The 19,648-nt window shown below is 41.9% G+C and overlaps 1 protein-coding gene across 1 annotated transcript in view; it reads left to right on the plus strand.

The window, feature by feature from the left end:
- The window catches only part of LOC139444626 (glutamine--tRNA ligase-like), a 96,092-nt gene that overhangs the window by 19,894 nt on the left and 56,550 nt on the right, over positions 1-19,648 (plus strand). Inside the window, exons 18-22 of the mRNA XM_071225540.1 lie at positions 168-327; positions 1,188-1,280; positions 4,240-4,367; positions 5,754-5,820; positions 10,652-10,777. Of these exons, the coding sequence (XP_071081641.1) occupies positions 168-327; positions 1,188-1,280; positions 4,240-4,367; positions 5,754-5,820; positions 10,652-10,777 (574 nt within the window). The remainder of the gene's footprint in view (positions 1-167; positions 328-1,187; positions 1,281-4,239; positions 4,368-5,753; positions 5,821-10,651; positions 10,778-19,648) is intronic.

Consider the following 19,648-nt stretch of genomic DNA (forward strand, 5'->3'; position numbering starts at 1 on the left):
TAAGCTTACTAGACTGAACAGAATTTGGCTAGACTTGGGCTTCGAACAAGTGGCTAAAGTCACTGACTGTAACTGTAGTATTGCTGACTGTGAATTAAACAACAAACAGACAAAACCTGATGTTTGAGGAGCATGAAATATCAACCAGATGTGTGTTCTGTGTACAGGGCAATGGCCGTCCTGGAACCTCTGAGAGTGACAATAACCAACTTACCTGATGGCACCAGCGAGGTGTCCGTACCCAACTTCCCCGCAGATGAGAAGAAGGGCTCCCACAAAGTACCTCTCAGGAAAACAATATTTATTGAGCAGTCGGACTTTAGAGAAGTAAGTGCCTGCCATTAAAACACACAAAGAATTACAAGAAAAATCTAGTCTGGCTAAAAAAAGCATCTTTAAGATGTCTATCATGTCTACAGAACTCTACAAACTGGGATGTATTATGCTTATTTAATGTGCCAATAACGAGTAATATTTACATCAGTTCTGAATTGTGTTGTTTCACATAATTGTTGTCGTTATTTTCATTTGATTTTTATTGAATTACTGCATTGCATATAGATATATATATTACTCAAAAGACATTTTATGTGACTTAGTTATTTTGTCACTTTGGGTGGTCAGACTTGGTGACTAGATTGATGCATGTCTTCATGCTCCCGATGAGGCTCGGCGACTAAGCTTGTCGTAAAAGGCGACTATGCTTGTCGTAAGAGGCGACTAATGGGATCAGATGGTCAGACTTGGTGACTAGATTGATGCATGTCTTCATGCTCCCGATGAGGCTAGGCAACTAAGCTTGTCGTAAAAGGCGACTATGCTTGTCGTAAGTGGCGACTAACGGGATCGGGTGATCAGGCTCGCTGACTTGGTTGATGCATGTCATCCATCCCAATTGCGTGGATCGATGCTCATGATATCAATCCCTGGATTGTGTGGTCCAGACTGGATTATTTACAGACCGCCGTCATATAGCCGGAATATTGCCGAGTGTGGCGTAAAACAAGGAACCAGCCAACCAACCCGATGAGGCTGCTAATAATATCAATCACTGGTTTGTCTGGTCCAAACTCAATCATTTACAGGCCACCTTCATATGGTGCAGCAACAAACAAACAAACAAACAAAACAACAAAAAACAAAACAAAACACCTTCACTCACTCCCTCACCTGACTGTTTGTCTCAGGAAGCAGACAAGAACTACAAGAGGCTGGCCCAGAACCAGTCTGTTGGTCTTCGACACGCCGGTTATGTCATAGCAGTCGACAAAGTCAACAAGGTAGGCTCACAATGACAGGTGTTTATTTGGTTTGTTCCTATTTCTCCTTCTTTTTGGAATTGAACAATGTTTCTCTGATTAGTTTTCTGCATAAGTACATGATTGCACTGTTTACCATATTCGACCCAATTAGCGCCCAGAAATAGGGGGCTCTTATTAGAATATTATTTTGGTAACAAAAGAACAGATTTGAATGGTAAATTTCTTTGTTTATCCTGACAGCCTGAAATGTTTATGTACGACAGATATAGTTTCCCAGAATGTAATTGCCCATAATTAAGGGTGCATATAACAACGAGTTTGTATTATACGCGATTAGATAAGTCTTGTGTACATTGATCAATCGGAAGGGGTGCTAATTGGGATTGTTCACCAGCCAATATATTAGCAAATATCGCCTTGAGCGCTTATTAGAGCAGGGCACTTATAGCGTCGAATACGGTATGTAGTTTTCAACTTGGAGAAAATGTTTATATAGAAAACGTCCTTAAAAACTTACATCTCTGGGAATTCTAGGCAGAAGAAACTCTGATTATTGTATGCTTGTTGTAGATGCTGATTACAGTTGGGTGGTTTGTGGGACTGCATTGTGTCCCAAAGGGGTTCATACTGTAGACTACTGACTTTGGGACAACTTTACCTCATTTGTTTCATGAACCCGTGCAGATCCGGGGTAGGATAGGTCTTCAGCAACCCATGCTTGCTGTAAAAGGTGACAATGCTTGTTGTAAGAGGCGACTAAAGGGATTGTGTGGTCAGGCTCGCTGACTTGGTTGATCCATATCATCGTATCCCTGTTGCGTGGATCGATGCTCATGATGTCAATTGATTATTTACAGACAGCCATCATATAGCTGGTATATTGCTGAGTGCGGCATTAAACAACAAACAAACAAATCATTTGTTACATGTAACTTTTCCTGTCAGCTTAGTGTTGAGATGTAGTATAGGGTAGTGGTATAGTGAATACAATGTTTAAAATATCCACCTGCCTGACAGTCCAAGACGGTGCATGATTGATGGTTATTATTGTATTCCCTAAATTACCAGTCAGTCTAGTTTTTATTGGATGTAACTGGTGAATTAACTGTAGTTGACAATCTGCCAATTAATTGTTATATTCTGAGAACTGACATTAAACAGTACTGCACTTATGTTTACCGACGCGTGAAGATTCCGGGGTAGAATTGGTCTTCAGCAACCCATACTTGCCGTAAAAGGCGACTATGCTTGTCGTAAAAGGCGACTAACAGGATCGGGTGGTCAGGCTCGCTGACTTGGTTGATGCATGTCATCGATCCCAATTGCGTTGATCGATGCTCATGATATCAATCACTGGATTTTCTGGTCCAGACTCGATTATTTTACAGACCGCCATCATAAAACTGGAATATTGCTGATTGCAGTGAAGGGTTGGCATTATAGTGGAGGGTAGTGGTATAGTAGAGGGTTGGCATTATAGTGGAGGGTTGGCATTATAGTGGAGGGCGGTGGTATAGTGGAGGGTTGGCATTTTAGTGAAGGGTTGGCATTATAGTGGAGGGTAGTGTTAAAGTTGAAGGTTGGCATTATAGTGGAGGGTAGTGGTATAGTGGAGGGTTGACATTAAAGTGAAGGGTAGTGTTATAGTTGAAGGTTGGCATTATAGTGAAAGGTAGTGGTATAGTTGAAGGTTGGCATTATAGTGAAGGGTAGTGGTATAGTGTAGGGTTGGCATTTTAGTGGAGGTTGGCATTAAAGTGAAGGGTAGTGGTATAGTAGAGGGTTGGCATTATAGTGGAGGGTTGGCATTATAGTGAAGGGTAGTGGTATAGTGGAGGGCTGGCATTATAGTGGAGGGTTGGCATTATAGTGGAGGGTTGGCATTATAGTGGAGGGTGGTGGTATAGCTGAGGGTTGGCATTATAGTGAAGGGGGGCGGTCGGGTAGCCTAGTGGTTAAAGCGTTCGCTCGTCACGCCGAAGATCGTGGTTCGATTCCCGACATGGGTACAATGTGTGAAGCCCATTTCTGGTGTCCCCCGCTGTGATATTGATGGAATATTGCTTAAAGCGGCGTAAAACCATACTCACTCACTCACTCACTCATTATAGTGAAGGGTATTGGTATAGTTGGGGATTGGCATTATAGTGAAGGGTAGTGGTATAGTTGGGGTTTGGCATTATAGTGAAGGGTAGTGGTATAGTTGAAGGTTGGCATTATAGTGGAGGGTAGTGGTATAGTGGAGGGCTGGCATTATAGTGAAAGGTAGTGTTATAGTTGAAGGTTGGCATTAAAGTGAAGGGTAGTGGTATAGTGGAGGGTTGGCATTAAAGTGAAGGGTTGTGTTATAGTTGAAGGTTGGCATTATAATGAAAGGTAGTGGTATAGTTGAAGGTTGGCATTATAGTGAAGGGTAGTGGTATAGTGGAGGGCTGGCATTATAGTGGAGGGTAGTGGTATAGTTGAAGGTTGGCATTATAGTGAAGGGTGGTGGTATAGTGGAGGGTTGGCATTATAGTGAAGGGTTGATGGAGAAGTGAAGGGTTGGCATTAAAGTGAAGGGTAGTGGTATAGTGGAGGGCTAGCATTATAGTGATGGGTAGTGGTATAGTGGAGGGTTGGCATTAACGTGAAGGGTGGTGGTATAGTGGAGGGTTGGCATTATAGTGGAGGGTGGTGGTATAGTGGAGAGTTGGCATTATAGTGGAGGATTGTTGTATAGTGGAGGGTTGGCATTTTAGTGAAGGGTTGGCATTATAGTGGAGGGTAGTGTTATAGTTGAAGGTTGGCATTATAGTGGAGGGTGGTGGTATAGTGGAGGGTTGGCATTAAAGTGAAGGGTGGTGGTATAGTGGATGGCTGGCATTATAGTGAAGGGTAGTGGTATAGTGGAGGGTAGTGGTAGTAGTATAATGAGGGGTAGTGGGTGGACTATTCAAGTGACACACAGAAGATACATGACCTCGTTATATTGCAGGACAATGCAGGCAAACCCACAGAACTGCTTGTGTCTTGCAAGAAGGCAACTGAAGCTGACAAACCAAAGGCTTTCATACATTGGGTGTCAGACCCTCTCCCCTGTGAAATACGACTTTATGAAAGATTGTAAGTATACATACTTTATGTTGTAAATGTAGTTTACTTTAGTCATCTTCCCAAGGCAAGAGCGTTAACTGACTTTCCACCCTTGCCAAACTGGTATTATGGAGTTACATTTTTGCTGGAATAACAAGTCCATGCATAGTCCAATCAAAATCTCACAAAGAAATCCAAATCCGGTTTGTAAACTGCCGTGCAGATTTCAGTTGATTGCAGGATTTGCAAAGCATGTGCACCACCAACTCGGCATCAACAGATATTTTCTAAATCTTTTCATGATTTAAATCAGTGTGCTCACATAATTTTATGCTCTGTGCAATGTAAGACCCATTATATTACAATGTAGATCTTAGATTATTGATCAGATCGTCATGAGTGGGCGCTGCCATTTTGTTTGAAGCAAATGCAAGTTATACGAGAGGTGGAATCTGATTGGTCTAAAGGAGAGTCATAGAAGAGACATAACTCGTAATAGCCACTGGTGATGCGACGATCGAGCGCAGGAATTCCAGTCTTGTTCGGCAAGGGTGGAAACTGGACTTTTATAGTCAGTAAATTCCCTTGCCTCAGGAAGATGACTTTAGTACACTCAGGATGTAGATTTTGATGAGCAGATGTGCAGTTTGGAAACACCAATTTATTTTTTTGGTTCTTTTGATTCATTTTTCCATTAAGAATACTGCAAATGGATGCTTTTATTACGTGACACTTATTTATGGGAATATCTCAATGTGGTGTTGTACTTGCGAGGCCTCTTGGGTCTATTTTAATCATGTTGATTCAATAGATAGCTTTGTCTTGACAACTGGACCTCCTACAAACATCGCCAATGTTTACTCTTTTTCATTTGGGAAGTGGCCATATTAGAAAACTCAATATCACCCCAAAGATGTGAAATGTTTGGAAAGTCGAAACAAACAACTGTTGGTATTGGTCCAAATATTCAGGCATTCCTGTAACCCCTTCCGAAGGCAGTGCAAGTACTATGTCATTTATGCCGTTTATTGCAGTTCATTTCTATTTGGACTGCCTCCGTGGTCTAGTGGTAGATCGTCCGCCCGGAGAGCGGAAGGTCCAGGGTTCGATCCCCGGCCGCGCCATACCAAAAGACTTTAAAAGATGGTACTTGTTGTTACCCTGTCTTGCACTCGGCATTAAGGGGCTAAAACAAGGACTGGTCGTTTCGGAGTCAGTATACTGTGTCTGAGTGGGGTATTCATGTTAAACTGCGGTATGGTATCTGAGTGAGCTAGCACTATAAATCGGCATCAGTCCGAACTAGTACAAGCAGCCATACACACGTACATGCACGTCGCTATAGAAGTGCCATAATCTTGGAGGCGACGTTAAACCCCATTTCAACTCGCCTCATTTCTATTTGTCTATTTCCAGGTTCTACCATAAAAACCCCGAGGATGCCAGTCAAGTGCCTGGTGGTTTCCTGACAGATGTAAATAAGGTGAGCTTCTGGGGAACTACGCCGTGAATGGGACTGGACTGAATAATATGCTTTTCAAACAATACATATTGCAATATCTTTTCTATGTTCTATGTGGGGGCACGGGTGGCCCAGTCATCAAAGGCGCCGCGATTTGCTGTGCAGAGTTGCGTCCCTTGGGCACGCCAGAAACCTATGATTGTAGGTTCGAATCCCAGTTCGCCCCCATTATGTTTCTAGGTTTGTCAGCACCATGCCCGTGCTCGTGGGTTTCACTATGTGGTAAACATCTGAGACCTGCATCACTTTGGGTTTTCCTCCCACATTAAGCTGACACGCCTTGACATATATACTGGAATACTGTTAATAGCGGTGTTTAACCCAACTCACTCACTCACTCACTTGGTGTTCCTAAGTTATTACTTATAATGGCGTAAAACAATACTCACTCCAATATTCAGCTGACACATCAATACATAACTGGTACTTCTAGTCTATTCTGTAAAACAAATTGTCAGTCAGGGTTAAATTCAAAATAAAAAACCTCTTCGTTTCATAAGGTAGTAAACATTTGAAGTACCATGAAGATCCGGGTTAGAATAGGTCTTCAGCAACACATGCTTGTCATAAGAGGTGACTAACAGGGTCGGATGGTCATGCTCACTGACTTGGTTGATGCATGTCTTCATAACCCACTCAGAAATGTGCGTTCTGTATGCACAAATGTATAGCATGGACGCAGAAAAAAGAATATATTGCATCCAGAGGGAGGCATGGTAATATGAATTGTATATAACTGTTAAAGAAATATAAAGGTCCTGTGATTAAAGTAAAACCTATACGTACAGTACACTACAACTATGTACTATGCAAGACCCTCATCTTTCCTGTGGGGGCACGGGTGGCCCAGTCGTCTAAGGCGCCGCGATTCTTCGCTGTGCAGAGTTGCGTCCCTTGGGCACGCCAGAAACCTATGGTTGTGGGTTCGAATCCCGGTTTGCCCCGATTATGTTTCTAGGTTTGTCAGCACCATACCCGTGCTCGTGGGTTTCACTGAGGTGGTAAACGTCTGAGACCTGCATCACGGCGAGCTTTCCTCCCACATTAAGCTGACACGCCGTGATATGACTGGAATACTGTTAAAAGCGGCATTAAACCCAACTCACTCACTCATCTTTCCTGTAACGACTCTTGATAATTGGTGGCTCTCATGGATCCCCAGTTTTGTAAGATAATGCTAACACTGCACCCTGGACATGAGGTGAGACATTTGGATATTTTACTGGAGCTTCACAGCGTATGTGTAAGTGAAGTGGAGAAAATGATAACCACAATTTTACTTTACGTAAATAAAGTGTAAAGTCTTTTAATCTGTTAACAATCAAAGTCAGTGTGAATCTGTAACACACATAACAGCTGAAATATGTACAGTATAATGTTGGAGAGGCAATGGTAAAGTAGGTGAGATAAGATCACTGTCACCGGAGTTACCTCCCATGTATTGTCAATCTCAGGGTACGACATTTTTGGGTTTCATTCCACTGTCCTTCAAGACATGCTGAATAATCGTTCATGCTTGCGTTGTATTGAATCATTTGATGTCTGAGACTTGTTCAGACCTTCCCCCACAGCAAGCTGACACTCTATGATATAAGTGAATACCATCAAGTACTATGATACGGCAAATACACTTGCTTAATCACTGTGTGCATGGTATGTGACCCTGTTCACTTAAAACCGTTTTCTTTCCTATTTCATTACATCAGTATATCACCAGATAGGCTAATAGTCTGTTTATTTACAGCAGAAATTGGAAATTGTGACGCTTTTTTGTTGTTACTGTAATGATAAAAATGGAGGAAGCCACTCACTTACTGTTGTGCATCATGACAGGATTAAATATTTAACAATTAACAATGTGCAGTCAAGTCTCGTTAATCCGACACTCGTAAATCAGACAATCGGCTTTATTCGACACAAATGATGGGAACTGATTTAATTTGTGCAATTTAGACCTGTTAATCCGACAGTCGCGCACTCCGACTCCGACACACCTAATTTGCAACGAAATGCTGAAATCACTCATTAATTAGTCTCGTTGATACGACACAGGGATCAGCGTACTCCTTGGTCATCTGCCTGCGAGTAAACAGCCTGTGTGTTGATGCGAGACGAGTCGGCGAGCAGCTGCATATTTTACTGGCTGCAGAGATAAACTTGCTTAACAATAAACAATTATTGCTTTAAATATACAAAACAGGATTAATCACATGCCTAGATTACCTCAATCTCAATTTCGTAAATCCGACATAATCCAACCAACAATGTCGGATTAACGGGACTTGACTGTAGTTGGTATTTTCTTCATTTCTGTTTGATTTTCTCCCAGTTACCACAATGTATGCATGTGTTTTATAGTCAGTGTAAAATGACAGGGCAGGTCCAAATAGCCCACCCGGGACTAGACCCCTTATTACCCGAACCTACCTGGGTACCCTGTAGGTCTAAAGTTGGCTACAAAATTTTCAGTTGGTAATTGTTTTACAAAACCCTTGCAAAAAGTTTAAGATAGAGTATTAAAAAATCTGATCATGTACACAATGAAGTTGACTGAAGCTTTGTCTTTACACAAACATTTAAAAGTCAGAATGAATGTGTGCATAGTCCGAAAGAAATGCGAACATTTGCAACTTGTACTGGTGTAACCATGGAGTATATTTTTATTGTCATCCGGGTAGACCTGTGGACTCTTGTAACTCTTGTGGGATGGAGTCAGAATAGGACACCCCCAATCTCTAGTAGGTCCTGATAGGCAACAAAGCTGATTGGATGGTCAGACTCGGAGTCAGAATAGGACATCCCAATCTCTAGCTAGTCCTGATAGGCAACTAAGCTGATTGGATGGTCAGGCTCGGAGTCAGAATAGGACATCCCACTCTCTAGCTAGTCCTGATAGGCAACTAAACTCATTGGATGGTCAGGCTCGGAGTCAGAATAGGACACCCCCACTCTCTAGCTAGTCCTGATAGGCAACTAAGCTGATTGGATGGTCAGGCTCGGAGTCAGAATAGGACATCCCAATCTCTAGCTAGTCCTGATAGGCAACTAAGCTGATTGGATGGTCAGGCTCGGAGTCAGAATAGGACACCCCCACTCTCTAGCTAGTCCTGACAGGCAACTAAACTGATTGGATGGTCAGGCTCGGAGTCAGAATAGGACATCCCACTCTCTAGCTAGTCCTGATAGGCAACTAAGCTGATTGGATGGTCAGGCTCAGAGTCAGAATAGGACATCCCACTCTCTTGCTAGTCCTGACAGGCAACTAAACTGATTGGATGGTCAGGCTCAGAGTCAGAATAGGACACCCCCACTCTCTAGCTAGTCCTGACAGGCTACTAAACTGATTGGATGGTCAGGCTCAGAGTCAGAATAGGACACCCCCACTCTCTAGCTAGTCCTGACAGGCTACTAAGCTGATTGGATGGTCAGGCTCGGAGTCAGAATAGGACATCCCACTCTCTAGCTAGTCCTGATAGGCAACTAAGCTGATTGGATGGTCAGGCTCGGAGTCAGAATAGGACACCCCCACTCTCTAGCTAGTCCTGACAGGCTCCTAAACTGATTGGATGGTCAGACTCGGAGTCAGAATAGGACACCCCCAATCTCTAGCTAGTCCTGACAGACTACTAAACTGATTGGATGGTCAGCCTCGGAGTCAGAATAGGACACCCCCACTCTCTAGCTGGTCCTGACAGGCAACTAAACTGATTGGATGGTCAGGCTCGGAGTCAGAATAGGACACCCCCACTCTCTAGCTAGTCCTGACAGGCAACTAAACTGATTGGATGGTCAGACTCGGAGTCAGAATAGGACCCCCCCACTCTCTAGCTAGTCCTGACAAGTAACTAAACTGATTGGATGGTCAGGCTCGGAGTCAGAATAGGACACCCCCAATCTCTAGCTAGTCCTGACAGGCAACTAAACTGATTAGATGGTCAGGCTCGGAGTCAGAATAGGACACCCCACTCTCTAGCTAGTCCTGACAGGCTACTAAACTGATTGGATGGTCAGGCTCGGAGTCAGAATAGGACACCCCCAATCTCTAGCTAGTCCTGATAGGCAACTAAACTGATTGGATGGTCAGGCTCTGAGTCAGAATAGGACACCCCCAATCTTTAGCTAGTCCTGACAGGCTACTAAACTGATTGGATGATCAGGCTCAGAGTCAGAATAGGACACCCCCAATCTCTAGATAGTCCTGATAGGCAACTAAACTGATTGGATGGTCAGGCTCGGAGTCAGAATAGGACACCCCCACTCTCTAGCTAGTCCTGACAGGCAACTAAACTCATTGGATGGCCAGGCTCGGAGTCAGAATAGGACATCCCACTCTCTTGCTAGTCCTGACAGGCAACTAAACTCATTGGATGGCCAGGCTCGGAGTCAGAATAGGACACCCCACTCTCTTGCTAGTCCTGACAGGCTACTAAACTGATTGGATGGTCAGGCTCGGTGATGGTGTGTCATTACAACCCGACAGCATAGGGCTTTCCTCATAATATCAACCACTGTTTTGTCTGTCCAAGACTTGATTATTTACATGCCATTATAATGCAGCTGAAATATTGCTGACTGCGGCATAAAATAACAAACAAAGCACACAAAAGCAGCGTTGAGAAATTGGCACTAGTCCTGTAGTCCTTGCCAAACTGCCCAATGGTAAAGGTATCCTAAGGACTAGTAGAAATTGGCCCATTTTAAGGGTTTTGCTATATGTTATCATTCTAAGGACTAGTGGACTAAAAACGTTAGTTTCTACTCCTGAATAGTCGTTGTGCGTTTTACCTTGCAGGACTCGCTGTCTGTGATAAAAGGTGCAATGGTGGATATATCAGTGAGGGGGGCCAAAACATTTGACAAGTTCCAGTTTGAGCGGAATGGCTTCTTCAGTGTCGACCCAGACTCTACACCAGAATTGGTAAGTTGAAGATGTTTGGCAGAGAAATGTTACGTTGTTCAATAAATTGGAAAATTGGAGTGTTCCCAAACATTGGTTTATTTTGGATAAACTACCAACAGGTAGTTTGAACATGATGAAGGATCAGTTGAATTGTGATAAACTCATTACCATGTTCCATTCATTCAGGAAAATCCACATTCCGATTTTTATGATTGCCTTGACTTGAAGCAGTCAAGTGAAAGGGGGTGAAAGTCCATGAGCTTCCACTTCCTACTGCTTTGTATTAGATCTGGTGATGAAGCATATAAAATGTCCTTTCTTTGCTTCTTGTATTGATTATAGTCATGAAGCATCATGTATTTCCCTTCCTGACTGCTTCTTGTATTGAATCGGATGATGAAGCATCATGTATTTCCCCTCCTGACTGCTTCTTGTATTGAATCGGGTTATGAAGCATTATGTATTTCCCCTCCTGACTACTTCTTGTATTGAATCTGGTGATGAAGCATCATGTATTTCCCCTCCTGACTGCTTCTTGTATTGAATCGGGTTATGAAGCATCATGTATTTCCCCTCCTGACTGCTTCTTGTATTGATTATAGTCATGAAGCATCATGTATTTCCCTTCCTGACTGCTTCTTGTATTGAATCGGATGATGAAGCATTATGTATTTCCCCTCCTGACTGCTTCTTGTATTGAATCGGGTTATGAAGCATTATGTATTCCCCTCCTGACTGCTTCTTGTATTGAATCTGGTGATGAAGCATCATGTATTTCCCCTCCTGACTGCTTCGTGTATTGAATATGGTCATGAAGCATCATGTATTTCCCCTCCTGACTGCTTCTTGTATTGAATCTGGTGATGAAGCATCATGTATTTCCCCTCCTGACTGCTTCGTATTGAAGGATGGCACTCTCAGAGCTTCATCCTGAACAGGGCGGTCGGGTAGCCTAGTGGTTGAAGTGTTCGCTCGTCAAGCCGAAGACCCGGGTTCGATTCCCGATATGGGTACAATATGTGAAGCCCATTTCTGGTGTCCCCCGCCGTGATATTGCTGGAATATTGCTAAAAGCGGCGTAAAATCGTACTCACTCACTCATCTTGAACATGCTGAAGGACAGAAGAAAGGACTCACAGCCTGCTTGGCTACATTTTGGAACTGCAAAATAATTCTATACTTCCTAATATTTGTTTGTTGAAAACAGTTTTGCTTGATTTCTATTTTGTCTGGAGACAGCTTGTTTTGCTACCAGTGTCCCTTCCTACAGAAGAAACTTGTTTTTATGACAAAGACCTCTGGATAGGGGCCAGATTCCTTTGAACATTTTACATGGCATACAACATAGCCTTGTGCAGTGATGGAAGTCATCAGTGCTCAAAACATGTGTTTGTGAAAAAACAAACATTTAACAGTTTTGTTGACATGTGAAGACTGTAGACAGGAATGTGTTGACAAGATGGAGTGAGGGCTTAGATCATACCTCCTTACATGGTGATGTGGAAGTCCGCAGGCTGACTGGCAGAGTTACAAACTGAACCCATTCCTGTCACATGTCACACTGTCACTTGGTTGAATCTGGGAATTTTGCCAAAGCAAAATTCACGTCAAATATTTGCACCAATGTAGGGCTGGAATGAGTCCAACTTTACTACCTCCTATTATCCGACCCAAGCTGGGTACCCGCTGTAGGTATCAAGAGACAGGTATAGACTGTCCGATAGGGAATAGTGTGACTGTAGACCTGGCAAAATGTGTTTATATGTATGTATTAAACAATCTGGTCATGCATACACTGAAGTTGCCTGAATATTTTATCATTATTCAAACATGTAAAAGTCAGAAGGAATGCGAACATGAAGTGACTTGTAGATTTAGATTATTTTTGTCATAAAATATTATATCATGGGTCCGGGTAGTCCTGTGGGTAACAGGGTGCTACTCAGTACCCACCCGACCCAAGGTACCAGCCCCAGCCCTACACCAATGACTTGCTATGATGACTGTACCTTTTTCAGGGCTTCACATGAGAGTTTGACACAACTAACACCAAAAATACTCCTTAGACTATAGATGTTGGCATCAGTAATATCCAGAAAATGGTTCCCTGATGTTTGAGGTTTCATTGTGTCGGATAGGGGCAGTAGGGTAGCCTAGTGGTTTAAGCGTTCGCTTGTCACGCCGAAGACCCAGGTTTGATCCCCAACATGGGTACAATGTGTGAAACCCATATTGCTGAAATATTGCTAAAAGCAGCATAAACCATACTCTCACTCACTCACTCACTAACACACTGTGTCGGATAACAACAAGGATATAACACTCAAATTATACAGTTATCATGTTTAGTACAGCATGGTTTTCAGACAAACAAATAGTAACAAAGTTAGCACTGCAAATGTTCGAGCTGCCACAGCAACTATGTACAGCAAGAACCACTATGTGTGGCGAGCAGCAAATTATGACGATACATAAAATAATCCCTTGATCTCGCATGAAAGTATCTCACATTTACTCTTTAAACTCCATTTAAGCTGTTATCCTAAAACATCAAGGAAACCTGCAAGAAAGCTCCATTGAATACTCTGCCGGAGGGTACTGCTCGTGCATGTTCATTTTGAAACTCCCATTGTATGTTATCAACCTGTTCCTCCAAGCTTTAAATTAGCCTGTACAGTGGGGCTTCTTTCTGTTGCTACATTTTCAGTCAGTATCAAACGGGGTTCCTCTCTCCATTGCCTCGTCACCTGTCAAGGTGTCACTGATCTTATCTCAGCTTGTTCATGTATTTATCTTATGCAATTCCCGTGTTTAAGTCTGGCAATGCTCCTCATCTGTTTTACCCCCAATCTGATGACAGGGAAGGTCACATCACAGCATGGGACTTAGACTGGGAGCATTCACTGCAGATCAGTGGAAAGGAGCTGGCTGTTCAACCAGGCATAGCCAAGGGTACAGGCGATTGTCGATGGCACTATCGGTCGTATATATAACCATGTCTACCTTGATGGTAGGGAGCCAATTAGTATTGAAATTAAATCACGCTTTCAGGATTGTTTGTATGTTAGTGCCCTTTAAGATCCGGTTCATTCCATTCCTTGTGGTGTTTTAGCAACGATAAAATCAGTTGCAATTTCTTTTCCTGCTGAGAGAGCTATTTTACCTCACATTGAGCTGGTCGGAATTTTTGGTTTCAGGCTCATTAGAAGACCAAACTTGTTATGCTGGGAGAATGAAGGCGAACAGATTGACTAATTGAGTCTGACAGTCAAATTGAGAATAATCCTGGTTGATAAGGACTCAATTCATGTGTTGTGATCGCTCTTTAAATGTTTTAAATGCTTTAGACTGCATGTTATTAGAATGTGGATGTACCCTACAGTATGGTCTCAAAGCTCATTTATTGCAGTCTCCTTGAGATACACGCTAGTTGATTGCGTTTCTGTGGTCTTAGATGTTGGGCAACTTTCTAGAGGGGATTTTGTGGTAATAACTTCAGATGTCTTCCCTAAGAGTAACATTTGTTATGATTAATTTTTTGGGCATTTCAACTCAAAGAGAACTTTCTTCAAAGGAAAATCTCATTAAGATGTAATTGTAGACTTTGGTTAAATTTATTATGTCTACTTGCAGTGTGTCTTCAATTGTAATGACTTTCCGGTTGACATGATAATTAGTTAGTCTCATGAAGAACAAAAGTTTTTTGGCTTTGTGGTTTTAAGGATGAATCTGATGAACTTAGCCACTTTGCAGATATTAATGCTTCAGGGCATGTTTAATTACAAATGTTTGACCAAAATCAAATTTGAAAAACGGAAATAGATGCAGATGCAAAAAAACGATCAATCGCTACTAAAATGAACAAAATCCAAAGCTGGGGTTAAAACTGGTTCCCCAGTTTTTATCGTGCTGTGCAATTTCAGGAATGGGTCAGTACCCAGTCTGCCCTTTTCCGCCACTAAGGCGCCCCGATTTGCTGTGCAGAGTTGCGTCCCTTGGGCATGCCAGAAACCTCTAATTGTGGGTTTGAATCCCGGTTCGCCCCGATTATGTGTCTAGGTTTGTCAGCACCATACCCGTGCTCGTGGGTTTCCCCGAAGTGGTAAACGTCTGAGACCTGCATCACTTCGCGCTTTCCTCCCACATTAAGCTGACATGCCGTGATATAACTGGAATACTGTTAAAAGTGGCGTTAAACCCAACTCACTCACTCACTCACTCCTCCGCCACTAAAGTTTTAATCATATCACAGGCTTTTCTGTCTGGTCATCCGTTTTATTACAGTGTCCACAACTTACAGAAAACATTAGCAGCAACATGACGCTTTTAGTCGGGATTTTTGATGATGTGATCTCTAATCTCCAAACACAGCAGGTGGTTTATGGTAACTAAAGAGGATGTCAGTCATATAAAGCTAAATACAGTCATAAGTTGTTACTTTAATTGTTCAGCAACCCATGCTTGCAGTAAAAGGAGACTATGCTTGTCGTAAGAGGCTACTAACAGGATCGGGCGGTTGGGTAGCCTAGTGGTTAAAGCGTTTCCTCGTCACGCCGAAGACCCGGGTTCGATTCCCGACATGGGTACAATGTGTGGAGCCCATTTCTGGTGTCCCCCACCGTGATATTGCTGGAATTTTGCTAAAAGCGGCGTAAAACCACACACTCACTCACTCATTACTAACAGGATCAGGTGGTCCTGCTTGTTGGCAGGTTCACAATGACAGGTGTTTACAGATTATGTTTGTTGGTAACTAATGTCACTTACTTTTTAGATACCCGTGAAGATCCAGGGTAGAATAGGTCTTGTCTATGCTTGTCGGAAGAGGCAACTAACGGGATCAGGTGGCCAGGCTTGTTGACTTAGTTGATGCATGACATCATATCCCAATTACGTAGATCGATGCTCATGATATCAATCACTGGATTGTCTGGTCCAGACTCGATTATTTTCTGGCCGCCATCATGTAGCTGGAATATTGCTGAGTGCGGCATTAAACAACAATTATTCACAATGTTAACTTCAAAGGTCGTTTCGCACACTCAACAATGTAATGTTGTTGTCTGGTCTGTGAGAGCTAGGCCCACTCTTCATCTTCATCTGCGCTTGAATTGTCAACTCAGTGGAAACAGACAACGTATTCTTACTAACCAGTGTTCATGTGAACCAATGAAAACACGCACTGCTGCTCCGGTAGCTTTTGGCCACTTCCCTAAATAGGTTTCTTTTGGAAGCCAATTACAGATTTTTTTATTTCAGCACTTACACTTGAACATTTGAATACTTTCCGTTGTTGTAGGGACTGAAATTTAAGGCAATATTTCTGTAAGCAGTCATTTATTCAACAACCGCAGCTGTTAAACACATTTTTCTAACCATATCACAATTCTAACTGACCGCAGACAGAAGGACAAATGTCAGGATTTTAAGGAGTTACAACGATCGAAATCTTTCGCGATAAAATATACAAAATTTACCGTTTAACAACATGTTGGCTGCAGTAGAAATATATATTGGCTGCAAATAAAGCATTCTCCGGTCATACTCACAAAATTTTGGTGCCTCAAATCCCCAACAAAAGTCAAAGTTTGTCGATAACCGCAGCTTTCAACTTCCAAACAAAACATGGTTTCCAAAATAGTGGCCAAAATCCTAAACAGCACAAACCAAAACCCGGTAATTCAGACTTGGAAAAACTGCCTTGAAATACAAAAACTGTTGAACATTTGAATACTTTCTATGAATGTTATGAATTTGTTTCTCTTGGAAATGGACTTCATGTGTCCAGAAAAATTGATATTCACAACAAAACCTCATAGGCATTACTTAAGAGTTGATGACTAGGTAGACACAATTTATGGATAACAACTTCTTTAATACTGTAAAGGCGACGTTTCGGTATAGATCCTTGTACCGTTGTCAAGCAAGACCGTATTAAAGAAGTTGTTATCCATACATTGTGTCTGCTTTAACAAAATCTCAGTCAGTTGTATTGCTTGATAACATATAACAGCATGACAAACTTGTATGAAAGATGTTTAAGGTCCTGTCATTAAGTTTTGTTTCTTAAGGTAAATTTGATCCATTTTTGGTAAGCGTTTGGAAGAACATGAAGACCTGAAAATTTTGATGGTCGACAGCTTTGTTGTTGTTTGTAATGGCGATTCAGGGCCTTCTGAAAAGCATCTGGAAAAGAAATAAATTAAACATAAAAATGTTTATTTTTATTATGTCTCCTGCTAGTAATATAAACCCTCTTATACAGTGTCAACATCACTATCTGTGATTCAAGAAGCCAGCTGCAGTTTTAACTCCACAGCAGAATGACTTTCACATAAATAAATAAATTATTGACATAGCTATTGATATTGATATTGATTTTAATTTTGACAGATCTTGTGTTGAAAGCTGGATTAAATCCGTGAAACATAACATTAAAAAAGTGTGGCCTGAGATGATTACTGGGTCAGCCATTAACAAGAACCGAGGTATCTACCTTCTCAGTGTATACCAGAGCTCCAGATAAAACTGGGTATTTACGTAAAATACAGACAATTAATCACCTTACCCCAAGGTCAGGTGACTTGGCTGATTGCGTAACATTGGGATCAGGGTGGATCATTGCTCATGGCATCAATCACTGGTTTGTCTGGTCCAGACTAGATTATTTACATATAGCTGGAATATTGCTGACTGCACACAAAACACACACGCACACATACAGACACACACACACAGACGCACACACACAGACGCACGCACGCACGCACGCACGCACTCACGCACACACACACACACGTGTCAAGGCCGTGATAACTCAAATTCTAAATCCTCTCTCATTTTCTAAACTGCTTAAGCCCCAGACTAGACTCAAGAGCATCGTCTGAAATACATACCTATTTTTATCAAAGCTAGATATGAAATTAAATTATTTCCCATATCTTGTATTGGTTTACGAGAAAGCAGATCATCAGATTTGATCATACTTTGAGGTCAGTATTTTCTGTTGAAATGTGTTAGGTTAGTTTTAAGGTGTTTGCTTGTCAAACCGAAGGCCAGGGTTGAGTTCCCAATATGGCTACTATCTATGAGCTCAGTGAAGATTCGGGGTAGAATGGGTCTTCAGCAACCCATGCTTGCGTAACAGGCGACTATTTTTGTCGACTATCGGGATTGGTTGGTCAGGTTCGCTGACTTGGTTGATACATTTCATCATATCCTAATTGTATAGATCAATGCTCATGATGTCAATCACTGGATTGTCTTGTCCAGATACCGCTGTCATATATCTGGAATATTGCTGAATGTGGCGTTACAACAAACAAACAAACAAAACTGTATATGAAGGCCATATCTTCAGTGATATTGCTGGAATATTAGAATAAGTTGCATGAAAGCTGGCTCAATCACCCTTTTAAACAACACCTACATGTTTGTCTTAACTGGTCCTAGGCTGTTTTTGTGTGTTGTCTATGTGAGACATGAGCGCATAACGTGTTTCATGTTAATATGACACTGTGTGGCCATGCACGAACAGGCTCCGAAGTGTCATCCAGTCTCGTGTAAGAAAGGTTAGTTTCATATTACATTCTATGACTTTTACTGATTGATCCATTATCTTGGTTCATTTTTTGAAACTTTCCAAAAGAAACAAAAGTATATGTTACATTTTCTACATCATTGCTTCACTGAAAACTGTTCCAAGGGATTTGAATTTACCCAGACCAATCACGGTAGCTGAAATTTTGTGTGCGAAATATTTATGTAGTTATAGTCATAAGATGTGAAATGCATGGAGTTTAATCAAATCTATATTAGGAATTTTTATTTGGTTGACATTTTTCTTTATTTTCTGCTAACCAGGCACTTAGCTGTCATAGCAACAAGTGACATGATCCATTGTTTTTTATATCCCTGCTTTCCAAAGTTAATCATTTGTTTTTACAGTTGTTTAGGCCATAGTTTTGTTACAGTTAAACCTTTTCATCAAGGTTTGAGTAGTTTCAGTAGCAAACGAAAGAACTCATCTTTATTTCATGAGACAGCCTCCGTGGTCTAGTGGTAGAGAGTCCGCCCGGTAAGGTCCGGGGTTCAATCCCCAGCCGCGTCATACCAACAGACGTTAAAAGATGGTACTTGTTGTTACCCTGTCTGGCACTCAGCATGAAGGGGCTAAAACAAGGACTGGTTGGCTGGGAGTCAGTACACTGTGTCTGAGTGGGGTATTCATGTTAAACTGTGGCATGGTATCTCAGTGTGCTATTTCGGTACACACCTACCCACACTAGTTATGCATGTACATAAAGTGCAGTAATCTTGCATTTCACCCCATTTCATCTCACCGCATCACTCTTGTTGCTGACTTACTGAAGTTGCGAGATGTCTTGGTGTACTATCAGTGTAGCCATTGATCTGTATTTCCCAGATAGGTTTTAAGAGTTTGTAACTATGATATTCATGGAGTTTGGAAATAATTTTGAAGGTGAAAGCTTTCGTTGCAGTATCAGTTAAGATAAGAAAGGAAAGTCCAAGTGAGTGAGTGAGTGAGTGAGTGAGTGAGAGTGATATTTTGTTGTTCTTCATACCAATTGTTTAGAATGGAAACGATATTTCCATTGCCTGCATTAGTTACACAGTCAACATGGGAAATAAGGAGCCATGATATCCTGTTGAACAAAAACAGTTGGTGCCATCAAGCTCTGGAAATGGATAACGGCTTTCATACATGAGAAGCTAATTTGAGTTATTACAAACTGGTTTTGAAATATGTCCCGTGGTGTTTATGAGAATAGGTGTTCATCCAGTGCCAGACATACAAATATCCAGACATTTATATACAAGACAATGTTGTTCACTCTTGAATTCTCTCAGTTGATCCAGATGCAAACT

This window comes from Haliotis cracherodii, unplaced genomic scaffold (genome assembly GCF_022045235.1).
Source record: "Haliotis cracherodii isolate W230 unplaced genomic scaffold, xgHalCrac1.p SCAF_6, whole genome shotgun sequence".
In the NCBI taxonomy this organism is placed as follows: domain Eukaryota; kingdom Metazoa; phylum Mollusca; class Gastropoda; order Lepetellida; family Haliotidae; genus Haliotis; species Haliotis cracherodii.